At 37.0% G+C, this 16,933-nt stretch overlaps 1 protein-coding gene across 4 annotated transcripts; it reads left to right on the top strand.

The window, feature by feature from the left end:
• Positions 1-313: 313 nt before the first annotated feature.
• ddx4 (DEAD (Asp-Glu-Ala-Asp) box polypeptide 4) lies at positions 314-16,645 on the top strand. 4 transcript variants are annotated; one of them, XM_073873902.1, is made up of 22 exons: positions 314-394; positions 829-873; positions 4,739-4,769; positions 6,294-6,338; positions 6,456-6,488; positions 7,008-7,058; positions 7,423-7,476; positions 7,967-7,993; positions 8,074-8,127; positions 8,370-8,408; positions 8,503-8,538; positions 8,621-8,683; positions 8,772-8,914; positions 11,284-11,436; positions 11,637-11,791; positions 11,923-12,052; positions 12,138-12,304; positions 12,652-12,797; positions 13,074-13,173; positions 13,274-13,544; positions 13,789-13,896; positions 16,085-16,645. In XM_073873902.1, the coding sequence occupies exons 2-22, from the start codon at positions 850-852 to the stop codon at positions 16,184-16,186; spliced, it is 1,932 nt and encodes a 643-aa protein (XP_073730003.1). In that variant the 5' UTR covers positions 314-394; positions 829-849; the 3' UTR covers positions 16,187-16,645. The 4 variants fall into 4 exon arrangements, with proteins under 4 accessions (XP_073730003.1, XP_055063119.2, XP_055063117.2 ...); XM_055207144.2 differs by having other exon boundaries at positions 315-394; positions 7,964-7,993; XM_055207142.2 differs by having other exon boundaries at positions 317-378; positions 7,964-7,993.
• Positions 16,646-16,933: the final 288 nt, after the last annotated feature.

The following is a 16,933-nucleotide window of genomic DNA, read 5'->3' on the forward strand; positions in this document are numbered from 1 at the left end:
ACCATATCTGACATTCAGAAATAAAGAATATGAAAATACAAAATACAATTAGTGTTATACCAAGCAACAGATTTTATAAATTATTACTTTTTTTATTAATTATAATAGAATTATATTTTGCCACAAATTCTTAGGCAACGCCAAAATGGCTCTTTAAGTAAGTTGACGAATCATTTGAAGTCATTTGGGTTCGCAGAATAAAATGTCCTAACGATTCAAATGAATAAGTAGACTGAAACAGATTGCGAAACGGTTCGTTTGAAAAGTGAATCGGTTCATCGCACTGATTTCCCGCCCACGTGCATGCTATTTGCGTCATTTCAGGTTTTTTCAACTTACTAACTCGAGCTTCTCCACGTGCCTCCGGTTGCATCTACGGTCAGCTCTTATAAATGTATGAAGTTGTATATTCGTAAGCGTTGTTATTGTTATTTAATATATCAATAATGTTTTAAGCGAAAATGTGAGTAACATTTTGTGAAGTAATTGGAAGATAATTAACACGAGGCCAATTACTGCTGTTTCGCAATGTTGGTCGTCTTCCTTGCTAATTCTGCTTGTCGAATTAATATTGACATTTCTGCAGATAAACGTTAACATATAGTAGATTAAACTTTATTGCACTTGGCTTGTCATGACTTCGTAAAGTTCAACGATTTTAATTGCATTTAACGACTCAATATTAGATTAACAAAGTTAACGGGATTGGATGCGTTAACGTAGTAACAGTTAACTCAACTTACAACGACTGTATATTTAACATCGTTGTCTGCTTTTTAAAGATGTATTAAAAACTTAAGTTAATTGATAACTTTTATCTGTCTTTAGCTCATCACGACTGAACCTGCCATGGATGAGTGGGAAGAAGATCAGGTAAGTTAAGTCACACTTTAATAAAAAGATGAGAAAGTTTTGTAAAAAAAAACGCATTTTATTCAAGAGGTAGTTCATATGCACATTATTAGAAGTTTTTTCCTTTTAACTTAAATGCTTTAAGAATAATACGCCATTTAGTTTGGCAATTTAAAACTGAACAAGGCTCACGGTGCTGTCGCCATTTTGGATTTCGCGTGGTTTCGAACAGCGCCCATGTGAAGCCCGTTTATCACGTCCGCCATGTTGTATCGTCGATTTAACTTGTACTGTAATCTAAAATGTAAGTTACTATTCGACGACATTCAGTTCGTTTCTCAATCGGAAAACTGCAGCCTCCGGAGTCGCATTTGCAGGTTACATACGTCATTAAGACCGTCTTATTTCTGAATATTAACAATTATAAGTTCACTATTAATATTGGTTAAACGTAAATTGTTGTAATATGGTTATGACTTGCGAAAGTATTGCTTAAATAAACCAGGTTTGATGACCTATGCATATTTGATCCCGGAGGCTGCAGCCTTCTAATTGAGAAACTGCCTCAGTGTTTTCTATGGTCATCTTGTCGCGTACTTTTGCACAAAAGCACTTCTTCATGTAAGCTTAATGGAAAATACATGCATCTCAGTGCATAGCAAATTGTATTCAAGTACTGGGACATGATTGCAGGTTTGCATCAATTTGAGCTAAATCTCTTCAAGAAGTTTAGTGTTCAATGCTATGATTGGATAGCTTCATTTCCTGTCATTACATTGTGGGGGGGGGTGTTTTTAAAACCATATGTTTAAGCCACAAAAGATTCTGGGTTCTAGAGATCATGCACGTAAATAGCAATGCGTATGGTGAAGTAGAAACAAAACTTCAAACCCACGTGACTAGTGATGTTCATATCAGTTAATTTTCCCGACCGACAACAGCAGCTTATTAGCCGAACACCAACCGTTAACTTATAAGATTTTAATATTAAGTTGTCATTGAGTAAAAATACAGTTGACGGTTGTCTGTGACCTGGTAAAAACAAAACTTTTTATTTAATTTGAACGTGTCTCTTTTTCATCCACCAGAGTGGCCATTTCTAAAGCAGGACGCATTTCAAAAAGTTTTGGTTTTGCGTCATCTTTCTCGTTTGTGCAAAAAGAGAGATTTTTATGGTCAGGGTCAGAGGTCATCAGCAAAGGTCTGTCCAGATGTGCGCAAGATGGAGACGGACCCCACCGTCTCCGTTCAGCTTCCAAACCATACTCGAACACACACACATGAATTCTCATACAAATGATCACTTTATTAGACTGTCAGGGCAGCAATAATTTGTCATTTACAGGACATTCACAAATTAAAGATGGATAAGTGGCGAAATGTCTGTCGGCTCATGATGACACGCACCGTGCGTTAATAAATATTTTTTTCTTTTAACTGATAATGTTAATTGGTCATAAATTCTTACCTTCGGTTAACGTTTAAACGGTCAATATGAACATCCCTAGACATGACTACCTTGCCGTATACAACACAGTACGCGCGCATCAAAATTTAAACCGCCGAGTTATATTTGGAAATGTTTTATTTTCTGTTGGTGGAAAATGATAGTTACTTTATTGATGGTCACTTTATTTTCGGTTACTTGCAGAATTTTCATTAAGATATTTTTGTTGTTTATTAATATTTTAAAAGCAACACCAAAGAGTTTTTTTTTACCTTAAAATAACGTTTCCAAAAAAGTTTCAGTCGTTCATCCACTCGAAACGGGGTGAATGGCGCTTTCACATTCGCTTTGCAGCCCTCTATCGGCCAAAACCTCATTAAAGAAGTTTCCAACCGCCGGGTCGCGGTCCTGTAGTTCGAGTGAAAACTACAAAAACTTGCTTTGCGGCAGACCTACAATACAATCAGAGCCAGCTTTGCTGCAGTAGGCTAAATTATTTACGACAGTGGTAATGGACGATTCCGCCTCCAACCTGTAGGGGGAGCAAAGAGCAAAAAAGTTTTTAACTTACAATTTTACAGGCCTTATTATTTAGGTTAATGTATGTTATTCTGTAATCAACAGCTTACAAAGTATATAATAAATTACAATAATTATAAAAAAAACTAAATGCACAAAAAATGCACGATCATTTGTATGACAATTAATCATTATAATTGTCGAAGCCCTGAAATAGACAATAAATTGACCTCAGCAATTCACCTTAATTATTCATTAGACCATTTATTGTCAGTCAGATTTTATAACTGTGACGGCTGTACAAGGAGCTTTTATTTCTGACAGCAGCCATTCAAGGTAACACTGTGTCTACACTGGGTGACGCAATGCGATGTGACACAAGATAGTCAGTAGTGGGTGGGATGTGACAGCCAGGGCTTTGAACCAGATTTTTTCCCCCAATTGGTCGTTCCTGAACCTAAAATTGGTTAGAATAAAAAAATGAAGTTCCCGAACCGGTTAGTAATGTTTAATGTCAGCTGTGGGACATACAAATAAGTAGGCTGATCATTATGAAATAAATGATTAGTCTACCTAAATTTCTATCTTATAAGCCTCTATCTTCATCAAACATTAAAAAAGCTACATTATGTAAGAGGCATAACTGTAATTCTGACATACCTACATTTGTTTCAGCATTATACATGAATTAAGACAAGGACAATTTCTGCGATGTTGTTTACTGGCAGGCAACTTAAAAACAAATGTTTTTATTAGAAAAAGAATACTGTGGTATTTCGAGATCATTTTATTTGTATGTGTCTTCTGTTTAGAACAGAAAGATTGTTTGCTTGCTTTTTAAAACGCGTCTTTCCGTGTTTGCACTTTTGAGTGCACTTAGTCTGTGCGCGCGCATGTTTAAGGACGAATTCCAAATGGCGCTTTGGGAAGAAGATGCAACAGGCTCCTTGCTGGTGGCAAGCTTCTCATTTCTCCGATGAGTCAATAACGACCAGAAGTAAACTTCACAGAATCATATTGCACAGAAATCTTGTCAAAGAACGAAAACATTACTGTATTAACCGGTTTTTATTTTAAATAAAGATCACGCTGCGTTAAATTGCTTATGAATCCACGTGCAATGTGAGTGCAACAGCTGGTTTAATTAAGTGCTTGAGCCAGTGGCAGAAATCCGTCAGTCCAAAGCTACGTTAACCGTCTCTTCTCCATTTGTAATGCTGTGTGAATAAAGGGTTTATTATTATTATTATTATTATTATTAATAATGAAAAACACAACAACAAAACGATCCCGCTTTTATTAAACATTTTATATGTAAATTATAACAAAAACGAGTAAGCACGTGGCTTCTGTTCAGTCAGCTTGCCTTGCACACTCAAAGTAATAAATTAAATCTGACACCGGTTGTTCTGTGACATCTGTTCAGGTCCACTGAATTCACACATTCAGTTGTTAATGTTTGCTCTCTAACGAAACTAAATTATTTAATTACAAGAAAAAAATCAAAATGATGGTGGAAGACAGTAGCGTGGTTGGCAAGCTGATCTAATCGGTGAGAGGCTGAACCCCGGTTATACTGACTATCACGACAAGCCTGGTTTCAGTGCCGACTGTGGACATCCCTCCAACATTTGAGAGCAGAGAATCCTGCTTTTTTCCCCAGATTTATTTTCCACAACTTTATTCACGTGCAAGGTTTTTTTCATTCAAATTTGGCTGGGTGGTTGATAACACACTTCATATGGTGTGACAAACTAAGAACACACATTTAATATCACTTTACATGGACTTTAATATTGGTAAAACAAAGCTAGAGAATCTGATTTCAGATTAATGTTAAAATAAAATCCTCCTTGCATTTGTTAATGAATATTCAGCAAGAGTTGTAGTGTCATGTTTATTTATTTTTTCTTTCCGCAGAGCCCTGTTGTATCCTCCAGCTCCAGTTTTGGTAGGTATTTCTATTTTTTATAGTTTGCTAAGCAGTGGTGTAGTGCAGGGTATATGCCACGATTTTCTATATAAAATTGAACCATTCGGCGCGACGGTCCAAATACACACATGTGAATTGCGGTTTTACGCATCCAAATCTGTCCATTTATTCCCTGCTCATCTGTTTGTGTGTGTGCAAATCCATTCCATGCACCTTCCCACGAATAAAGTTTTTCCCAAACTGTTTTGAGAGGTCTCATATTCGCAGCCCAGCTTTACCTGTCATTGTCATAATTACTTCATGAGTTTGGATAACATTACTATATCTCTTTTGATTTAAAATAATGTACTATTACCTTCAAGAAACGCTTATACATTGCCACTCCTAAGTATAGAGGCTTTCCTTGGCATTAATGTTTGGATAATACTCTCGTCACCCTTCAGTTAAAAATAATGCCTAGTGCGGTGGATGTGATATTAGTAAACCTACCAATGTCAGCCAATGTGATGTTTGAAATGACTTATCGCGAAAGGAAAAACTTATGTTTCAGCATATTATCGATTAATGGAAACGCAGTCATTTTAGAAAATAATGCTAAAGTTAAACCGAATCTGCAATGGAAACGCAACTAATGATATAAACACCAAAGTGTACTTATGTGTACCTTGATTATAATACCTCTGGGAAAACAACTGATGTGATCGAGCATGCCATTAAAAGTCTCCCCCAGCATTGCCATCATTCAGATGTTAAATGTGACGTTATGTTCACTAGTTGTCACCAGTAAGACAAGGAAATTACACATTTTGGCAGCTTTAAGCTTACAAAAAAAGCTTGTATTGATAAGTATGTCTTTGGTAGTACAATAACTTTGCAAAAGATGAGGGAAAATTTGATTGTCTAATGCAAGGGTGTCCAATCTTTTTGAATGCTACTCCATCTAAAAGCAGGTGATGGTGATTTACTACTAATCAACGGCACCACAGAGATGCGATTTATATCGCAATATCACATGCGATTTACCGTGCAGCCCTAGTTGCTGCTGTATTAAAATTTAAAGTTGCCCTGATTCTCCTAATTTATAATTTTCTAATATTTAAAAAAATAAGCAAACATTACTTGGTTTATGTTTAATGCATTTTTATTTTCAAAGGTAAAATGTGTGCCTCAATTATTAGCGTATTGTACCCGACTTTGAGTTTTATGACACATGCTTTATACACCTTTAAATATGCATGTACATTAAAAATAAAAATGATTCACTTTAATTCCTTGCATTTAATTTCAATTTACATTTTTGTATTGTACAAATAGAACAAAGAAATTCCTGCCATGCCACTAACATAGTTTAACATTAAACAACATCATTATTTGTCCCAAATCTTTAACAATATTTTGAATCTTAAAGTAGACTATGTCTGAGTAAGCTTGTGCTAGTGTCCCCCTTTAGGCAGGCATGAGAGTAAAACGGTAGGGAACAGAATAAACTAAACTGGTGAGATTCAGTTACCTTTCAAATAAAATCTTTTATGTTTGTCACAGGTCAGAACTTCAGTGGTGGCAGTGGAGGATTCAAAAGCTTTTCAGGTTCAATTAGGTTTTTTTGAGTCTCCATTATGTTGACATGATCATTAGTTGTCTTGCTTGCATTGAGTGTTCAATATTACTGTATTACTGAAATTGCAAGATGATGTTTGTTTGCAGGAAGTGGAGGACAACAAAATGGAAACGATGATGGTTTGTTTCTCAATTTTTATGTGCATTGATCTATATAATGGTAGTTTGTATTTTGTATATTGAGGGAATTTATTTCTTATAACCTTAAAAGAATTGGTATTACCTGTTTTTATTTATTTATCAGTAGCTAAAAATGTCTAATTTAATCACAGTAGGAGTATAGATGGTTAACTACCAATAAATATTTGTGCAAGTAATGTTATTTTTTTAAAAGGAATGTTTTTACACCTTATTAATAATATATTAATAAGTTTATACACATTATTAATAATATTTTTGAATAACACTCGTTACAAAACATTACATTCACCAGTCTTATGATTGGTTGCCATATGCATGTTTTTTGTAATTCGCCATATTTTTATGTCCTTTCGGTAATGTGTTTAAGGCTTTGTCAGTTGATTAAAGGGTGATTATGGATTTTGTCCTCTTTTTTTTTAAGATTTCATATAATTAAAGTAGTTGTGCTAGAAAGCTTATATTAGAATACAGGTGATGGGTCTTTCTGTGTGTTTGTAGATGAAGGCAGCTCTTGGAGGAAACCTGCTGAAAATGGCTTTAGGGGTAGAGGTGAGTACTTTCACATTTAAACTTTGTGTTGTGGTCTTGGGAGGTGATTCATGCTTAAGATGCATTCTCTTATACAAGTCTCAGTAGTTTTAAAGGCGGAGTCCATGATGTTTGAAAGCCAATGTTGATATTTGAAATCATCTAAACAAACACGCCCCTACCCCAATAGAATCTGGACCTTCTGTTGATAGACCCGCCCCACACTATAAGTTATTGGCTATAAGTGTGTTTTGGTAGTCGGCCCGTCACCTTTTCCAACGCGTTTTTAAAACATCGTGGACTCCGCCTTTAACTAGATGGGTAAATACATTTTGCTTTACACATTTGTGAATTTTGCTGGTTAAAGACCTACTTGTGTTTGTAGGGGGAAGAGGAGGATCACGAGGCAGAGGAGGATTCAGAAATAGCTTCAACTCAGGTGATGGTAAATTCATAGTTTCCCAGACAGGACCTAAAGCTAGTCCCAGATTAAAATGCTTATTTGTGCTTTCTGAACTGAAAACATCTTGCACTGACATAACTTAAAATATATCAGTGCTATTGTTTTACAGCAGTAATGTTTATTGTAAAGTATGTTTGTAAAAGCTATTTGCATGTCTTAAAATAACTAAGGCCTAGTCCTGGATTAATCTAAACCCTGTTTACCAAATGGGAAAGTGTACCAATTTTAATATTGTTTACTGTAACACTGTTTCACACCTGCTATATGACCTTGTTTTCCAATCTGTATGAAGAAAACGATCTGTGATGCTTCATACTGGGATTTAGATGGGAGGATTTTGGAGAAGAGAGACTGTGTTAAATTTAGGAGAGTGAAAACATGATTGGATGAATGAATGTGTAAGCCGCATTAAAACTAATTTGCATGTGTATTTCATACAAGTTGCATTTGTTTTGTCTTTCAGAAGATGAAGATAGAAATGGCGACAGTGAGGGTAATAATTACTTAAACCTTTAGATTGGTGGTGTACATTTATAGTTCATGCATTTCATTAACGCTTTATATTTCTTGCAGGTTATAAAGGAGGTGAAGGTCGAGGACGAAGAGGTCGTGGTGGTTTCCGTGATGGTAAGTTTATAAAATATCAGAATTAAATAGTTCAAGATTATAATGATAACCTTAAGCTCAGTTTGTCAGTCAGTCATTAAGGAAACCCTGATTTGAAGCAGTTGTTGAGCTACTTGCCAAATAAATACATGGACATGAAATGTTGAGTTGATATTACAAACGTATAATGACGATAAAGTGTAAAAGTATTCCAGTAAAGGTTATGATAATGTTTTCATCTTTACATTCATCATTCTGTTCAGGTGGTGAAGGGGATTCTGGGAGAGGACGTGGGCGAGGAGGTAATGATTATATGATTTATATAATATTATATAGGTAATATTAGACATCTCGTAGTAAAATATGTTTAATAAAATCTATTTAATTGCACTGCAGGTTTCAGAGGCAAGGATGAAGATGTGTTTTCCAAGAGTAAGTTACAGCAGTAAGCTTTAAGTATTTGATGTGGTGTTGTTTATTTAATTGACACATTCTCTTGTGGTTTCTGTATCAGGTCGCTCAGGATTTGACTCGACAGATGATAAAGAGGATAAAGAGAATGTCGGTGAAAATGCAGGTGTGTCTCTTTCACCCTCTGTGTGTAATTGTTTTTATAGTTTCTTTGTCTCACATCTAAATGATGTAACCATAACCCTTTCTTATAGGACCCAAGGTTGTTTATGTGCCCCCACCACCACCAGAGGAAGAGAGCTCCATATTTGCCCAGTTTGCTACAGGCATCAATTTTGACAAGTATGATGATATACTTGTGGATGTGAGCGGCAGCAATCCTCCAAAAGCTATTATGGTAAGTTTTTGGTGTATACGTTATGATTCCTTAGCAGGGTGTCCGCGCGGTAGTAAAATGTAGTAAAAACGATCTACCAAAAGTAAGATCCTTGAAAGGTAGTAAAACAACCAACAAACACAATTTGACTTGGTAGTGAATTTTTGCTGAATATTTGTGTCTCCATGTTTTATCTTCATCTAGCATAGTATAAATTTATATACGTTGCTAACAGGAACCCTCCCACACCCCCAAAAAAGGGGCTGCTGCTTGATGTCGTGTTGGTAGTTAATTAAAGAGGTCGACTGATATTGGATTTTGCCGATTACGATAACCAAGGTGGGCACTAACTGCCGATAACCGATAAATTAACCGATAGTTTTTGAACATTTACTGAATTTAAACACAACACTCATAACTCATTCACTGAGCTCAAATATAACACAACAAAGTTTTGTTGAACTTTATTGCCAAATTAGAATAAAGAATTGACAAAATAATTTGTACTTTAAGTTTTAAGTAAAAAGTAAATATGAATATTAACTATCAACAAACTAAAATAATAGTAAACCAAAGTAACACACCACAGAACAATAAAAAGATTCACACTATATGAACAGTATAGCATGAACTGTTGTAAAAAATTACAAATTAAACCATGTCAGTACGCAATGTCTTTTTAGTTTATCATAACTAGTTATGAAAGACGTTTATCATAACTACAGCAGTATGTCTGTTTGACTATACTTCACTGTGCGCAGCGATCATGAACCTCGCACTGTTCAGATCAGACTGGCCTGGAGTTTGCACTGTGTACACGCAGTTTGTGTAGACACGTCTGACTTTATAAATGTATAAAAAAACTGTGTATCTGTGCTGCTCGCGGTGTATAAAAGACTCTACGCAAAATTATGACAAAAAACAATCGCATTGTCGAGTCCTGTGATTTCTCAAAATGCCTTGAGCACATTAATCTAATTAAAATAACAAATTATGTATTTCAATGATGATAAAAATCAGCTGAAACCAGAGCGTAACTGTTGACTGAAGGCTAGATGACATTCTCTAGTCGAACGCTTTAAAAAAGTATTTATAAAATGTTAGCATCATCTCAGCCTTGTTGGGAAACGTATGTTACAACTAATGCAGCATCTATTTCTTACTTATACAGGTATGTAATTTGTAATAGATAATGACAACGTGAGCTTTAGTGTACTGTACCTTTTTACTTGGTTTTACATTCATGTGCGCTGTATCCCCACTGTTGCTGCGGTGCGTATCACATCATGTGTCACAACAACCAGCACGAGGCATTAATGGTGTTCGATTTTGCCAGTAGAGGGCGATCTACTACTTTTTAATGCAAATCAGTAGCAGAGCTTCCCTGGGGCCTATACCATGAAGCCAGTTTAGTTGGTTAGCCAGTTAAGTTTATGTTGTGCAAATCCTGGGTTTTGGGTACCATGAAATTAGCTTGTACCAACGGCCTGTTGACATTGGCTTGGTTTTGTGAACTTGAAACTAATCCTGTAACCCTGAGTTTGTTTAACCATTTTTTATGGTACAGGCCCCTGCTGCCTTCCCTGTTGAGTATGCAACAAATGCAACCGGAAAAACTATTTGTCGGAATTTTTGCCGATTAACGATAGCTATTGTTATCGGTGCGGATTAATCTGCAAATCCGATTAATAGTCATTAACCACTTAACTTTTTTTGATTGCACAAAAGCATGCTCTTTGTTTTCACGGGTTGCAAAAATATTCACTAGTTATTTTGTGTTTGTGCCCCATCATCACCGATCATATCTATGCAACCAAAGATAACTACTTGGGTACGGTTTCTCAGACTGGGATTAGACTAGTCCTAGACTAAACATTTTTTAAGGGCTGTCCAAACTGAAAACAACCTGCACTGAGATAACTTAAAATACATAAGTACTCTTTGTTTTGCCTCAAAATGCACACAAGTAATGTTTTAAGTAAGGCATGTTTGTTAAAACTAGTTATATTTCCTAAATAAACCAAGGCCTAGTCCTGGTTTAAGAAACTGCCCCTTAATTGTTTAAGATAATGCATTTCACTTATTTTTAGCTCTCAAAACGACCAAATAATGCATTTACTTTTAAAATGTACACACAGTGTTTACAACAGAAAAACAAAGACGAGACTGTTGTTTTTATTGTATCAAATAAAAGTGTATTTCGGCAGATTTCACCTAAGACCCCCAAAGCATGATGAGTTGATTTCAATAACAAATTCACAAAAGATGTGAATAAGATGAGCCTTGGGTGGCCAGATGTGGGGACCAATACCACTAATGTGCAGCTTTTTTATATGGAACATTGCTGTCCATTTGAGGTCAATATTTATACAAAAACTCTTTTTTTCTAGACTTTTGATGAAGCAGGACTTTGCGAATCACTGAACAAGAACGTTACGAAGTCTGGATATACAAAACCCACTCCTGTCCAGAAACACGGGATCCCTATTATTTCTGCTGGAAGAGACCTAATGGCTTGTGCTCAGACTGGATCAGGAAAAACGGTTAAAATTACACAATTATATTTTCTTCTTATCAGACACACCAGCTGTCTGATCACTTTCTATTGTTTTCATATTTCATGTGTAGCACAAACAGAACACTTCATCTTTTAGATCAGATTTTCATCCGTAAATGTGCAATCGTGATGGCTATGCTAGTGTTGAAGTGTGTGTATTTGTTTGTTGGCTGTGGTTTTCTTCAGGCGGCGTTCCTGTTGCCTATCCTCCAGCGGCTCATGACCGATGGAGTTGCTGCCAGCAAGTTCAGTGAAGTTCAGGAACCTGAAGCCATTATTGTGGCTCCCACCAGAGAGCTCATCAATCAGATCTATCTGGAGGCCAGGAAGTTTGCTTATGGGTACACATTTAAATGCATATAGCTAAATACACACTTTTTGTGTAATTGCTTATAGTCTGATTTCTCTCAGGCTGTAAACTGTATTTCACTATATAGCAGTACACATTGGTGACTGTTTGAATCCTCTGCAGGACTTGTGTTCGTCCTGTGGTGGTTTATGGAGGGACAAACACTGGATACACTATTCGTGAGGTGTTAAAAGGTTGTAACGTCTTGTGTGGAACACCTGGAAGATTGCTTGACATCATTGGTCGTGGAAAGGTAATTCAACTATTGTAGTATAATAATATCTAAATATTCTTAAACTTTTTTTTATTTTTGATAACCGTAAATGTTTCTCCCTCAGGTTGGCTTAAGTAAGCTGAGGTATTTGGTTCTGGATGAAGCAGATCGGATGCTGGACATGGGATTTGAGCCAGATATGCGCAAGTTGGTGGGATCTCCAGGGATGCCTTCAAAAGAAGATCGACAAACCCTCTTGTTTAGTGCCACCTACCCTGAAGATATTCAAAGGTCATTTACAGGATTAGTTTAACTTGCTGGCACTCATTACAGGCCTTTAAAATTCTTTAAAAATCCCACTTAAAGGGGCAGTTTCCCAGACAGGGTTAAGTTTAAAACATTCAGGAGTTTTTACATGCATACCGTACAAAAACATTACTGGTGTGCAACTTAAAATGTATCAGTGCCATTGATTTGTTTCAAGACATGTCTGTGAAAGTAATTTGTGTGTAAAGACTAATTGACCAACTAAAGATACAATTTGGGATGAATGTTTTGAGTTTCTTTATAAATGAAGTCATATTTTCATGGACTGAGAGTTTGTAGAGCACTCCATGACTTGTGTATGTTGTTGACAGGTTGGCAGCTGATTTTCTGAAAGTAGACTACATTTTTCTTGCTGTTGGTGTTGTGGGCGGAGCCTGCAGTGATGTTGAGCAGAGCATCATTCAGGTGACTCAGTTTTCGAAGAGAGAGCAACTGCTGGAATTACTGAGAACCACAGGTCAGTGACTGACATTATATTAAACACATGAAACCTATTCATCTATAATCTCTTTACTGTTTTGGGTGTAGGTATTACATTTTCATATTGTGCTAATTGATAAAGCTTTTATAATGGTGAACGATACAGTGTTGAATTGCATTACAAAAACAGGTCTGCGTAAATTCATTTTCAAGAATTGTTTCTAAACGAATTATAAATGTATTGCTGAAATGCATTACAAAGACTGAACTGCCGGTATGTTGCTTGATGTGATGCTGTCCTTTGCAATTACAGGAAATGAACGCACAATGGTCTTTGTTGGAACCAAAAGAAGTGCAGATTTCATTGCAACCTTTCTCTGTCAGGAGAAGATACCAACTACAAGCATTCATGGGTATTAAAGCTTAAACCTTTAGTCATTGATTCTGATACGTGTTGCATACTATCGGTGTTTTGTTCTGTACATGCAACTGCATCTGTTTTCTCTTGAATAGTGATCGTGAACAGCGGGAGCGTGAGAAAGCTCTCAGTGATTTTCGTACAGGCCAGTGTCCTGTACTCGTGGCCACATCCGTCGCTGCCAGAGGACTTGACATTGAACACGTTCAGCACGTTGTGAACTTCGATCTGCCCAGCAGCATTGATGAATACGTGCATCGTATTGGTCGAACTGGACGTTGTGGAAACATCGGACGAGCTGTGTCTTTCTTTGACCCAGAACCTGATACTCCACTTGCTCGCTCTTTGGTCAAAGTCCTATCAGGGGTTTGTATCTTTTGTTACATCCAGAACACAGCGGTGACTTGTAGGCAGTTAAAAGATTTTTAGTTGAGCATCAGTAACATTGTGATTTTGTAAGGTATCTTATGCATGTAACTGACTGTGATTCAGTGAAAATTAGCTTTATTTTGTGTAGAACTTTATTATTGCTTAACAGCCACAGAAATGGTTTAAATGTACGTGAAATGAATTGGTTTGTACAATTGTAATGTTTAATTTTCATTGTCAGGCACAACAAGAGGTACCCAAATGGCTGGAGGAAATAGCATTCAGTGCTCATGGAACAACAGGTTTCAACCCGCGTGGAAAAGTGTTTGCATCTACAGACACACGGAGGGTATGACACATATCTCAGTCTACAGTCAATGATTTATTTCTAGTACTCAATAGCTGTGAGAAAGCAGTATTTTGGTTGCATGCAAGACTGAAAATATTTGAGGAGTTCAGATGCAAAACCCAAATGCGTCTGACACGTTTTGTAAATTAGCATTTTTATCAGGCTCTTATGTTTAGCTTCAGTAATTTTACTTTAAAGCTGATGAAAAGGTTATTAGTTAGTAACTGAAATGCTTTATTTTCACAAATGTCACTTAAATTGTAACAAATTTGACTGTATTTAGCTGCAAATCCCTCTTAAATGCATACAAACTTTGTGGCAAAAACCTATACTTTGTCTTGTTCAAAGAAGTGGGGTTGTTTTTTCATAGTAAACAATTGCAAAATCACTAAAGAAAAAAAAGAAGAGTCTGAAGCACACATTAGGTGATGCTATAGTCAATGTGACTGCCACATATGGGTTGTATTTAGGAAGTACTTACAGGGGACCTAAGTTTGAATGTGATTCATGGCTGTTTCGTACGCCATCGGTAATCAAATTTAGCAGGATTTCAAGCAGTTTTCAGTCACAGGGTCGCATGACAACTGACACCACAACATTTGTAGAGCTTTGAGGATATAAAACATTATCAGAATGGTTATTGGTTGCAAACCCCATTATGAAAGGAGTCTTGTGAACTGACTTTAAGGGTGTTTTCACATTAGCACTTTTGGTGCGCACCCGGGTTCGATTGACATCAGAGTTCGGTACGTTTGGATGATGTGAACGCTGTCTTCCGAACTCGGGTGCGCATCCGCGAAACGTACTCGAGTCCGCTTAAAAAGGGTGGTCTGGGGTCCGGTTCATGTGAACTCCAGATCGGTTCGCTGCTAATGTGAGTGCAATCGTACCAAATCGCGGAAGTGAACCGCTGTTAATTACGTATTATATGGAATGTCCCACCAAAACAGACGTGTGTTTGTGTGCGTGCACTTACCTTGACAACAAAGTGCATAGAATGCTTGCTTGACTTTTGTTCTTATTTTTTTAACCTTTGGTTTTGTTTTCAAAGAAATAATACAGAAACGCACTTTCGTCTGTCTGCCGCAAACATACTTAAGTCGTTTCAATGACAACGGTCTGTTCGCTGACATCAATTTTTGCGGAGGCATTCAGAAATCATCTCTCTGCTTGCAGTTCCTCAATCACACTTGTCGTCTTCTCGTTTACAGCGGTTGTCAGGCAACATGAGAACGCGCCGGCTGCAGCTTGATGATGCAAGCGTACCGCGGTTTGGATGCAAAAATAATATGTGAACACAGTCCATGGGGAGGGGGGAGCAATCAAACTTGGGTTCGGACCAGGCAATCGCACCAAATGTGAAACCGCCCTAAGTGTAAAACACTGAACTTGTCCTTTAAGCCCTGTTTTCAGATTGTTTATGATGAAATGGAACAGTTTTTACTGAAATTTGTATATATGATGCTGGCCTGAGAATTTTCGTGTGTTTGTTGTATTACCCCTCACATCTACAGGTGCACTGGAACAATCCTTCCTAAAATGCATTTAACTTTCGTTTACAAAGACGTGAAACTCATCGAGTGGTCACACAAAAACCGCTGCAAAAGATGCTTTCCAACATGTGTTTTAGCATTCGTTGTTAACTTGTGGACCTATTTTTCCAAACGCGTCACACCCGTACATTCTTCCGTTGAGAGCTTGAATAATAAACACTCCAGTCCAGGTGGTGGCGATAATCCACCTTTGCCAATTGCAAGAATACAAACAAAGTTCCCGGCACGGAGTAATACCGTACCTCACAGCACATCTAATACAAGTCAATGGAGTTGGACAAAAACTACGATAAAACCTGTTGGGGGGCATCTTTTGCAGCGGTTTTTGTGTGAGCATACCAGTTAACACCCCTGACCACTCGGTGAGTTTCACGTCTTTGTAAATGAAAGTTTAATGCATTTTAGGAAGGATGGTTCCTGTGCACCTATACAGCCATTGTAGAGGTGGGAGGTGATACAAGAAACACCCAGAAATTCTCGGGGCAGCCCATATGTCCAAATTTCAGTCAAAACCGTTCTATTTCATCATAAACAATCTGAAAACGGGGCTTTAAGTGTAAAATATCCAACTTGTCCTTTAAGTTTGTCTGACTTGACTCATTTGTTGCCTGTGGTCTGAATATCTTTTTCCAAAGGGCGGTGGCTCCTTTAAGACAGAACCCGCACAAGCATCCGGTCCAAGCTCAGCCGCAGCCACGAGCGCCTCTGCCGCTGACGATGAAGATGAATGGGAATAATAACTCATCCACTTGTTTTTTTTATTTTCTTGTTTGTGAGTTTTCTCATGGCTCCTGAAGGTTTGTTAAAGAGTCACATGCTAAAGACTGTAAGGTTGAACTGAAGGATCGAGAATCGAGACGAAATACCTTTTAGCTGTTTGGTTTGGACTAATGATTTTGTTTGAGTAATGTCACTTGGTTTGTTGAGAGCACTACTACCTATGTGGATTTATTTTCTAAAATTGTTACATTTTCACATTTGTGTATTTTAACACTTTGCTAAGTGTATTGAGTTTTGAAAGCCTTCACCTGAAAGTCTTTCCTGCAGTTATACTAGAATCAGTTCTGTTAAATGTGACAATTTCTAGGTTTTGTTTTTCATAACCTGCTTGTCTGATGGCTGAAGTATACAGGTAAATAAACTTGTACTCATGTGCCTTCCCAAAAAAGGTAAATAAAGTGGTTATTTACCAGTCACCTATCGTTTGGTATCACAGTATGTTATGTGCATGATTAAGAGCGAGTTGTTACAGAAATTCTGACATTTACTTAACATTTATTTGCATGGTGATGTTCACAGTTTATACTGTTGAAAAGCAAATTTACAGAAGACAAAATGTAGAATATACACAAACCACACACCAAAATTCAGAATCCGTTTCGAGTTTAGAGCTGGTATCACCTTAAATCCTTTGCTCTTTCCACAGGTCATCTGATGTCTTTGTAGGATGCAGCCTTCAGTTTGATTAACGGCCAGAGGTCGCA

This window comes from Misgurnus anguillicaudatus, chromosome 12 (genome assembly GCF_027580225.2).
Source record: "Misgurnus anguillicaudatus chromosome 12, ASM2758022v2, whole genome shotgun sequence".
Taxonomy (NCBI): domain Eukaryota; kingdom Metazoa; phylum Chordata; class Actinopteri; order Cypriniformes; family Cobitidae; genus Misgurnus; species Misgurnus anguillicaudatus.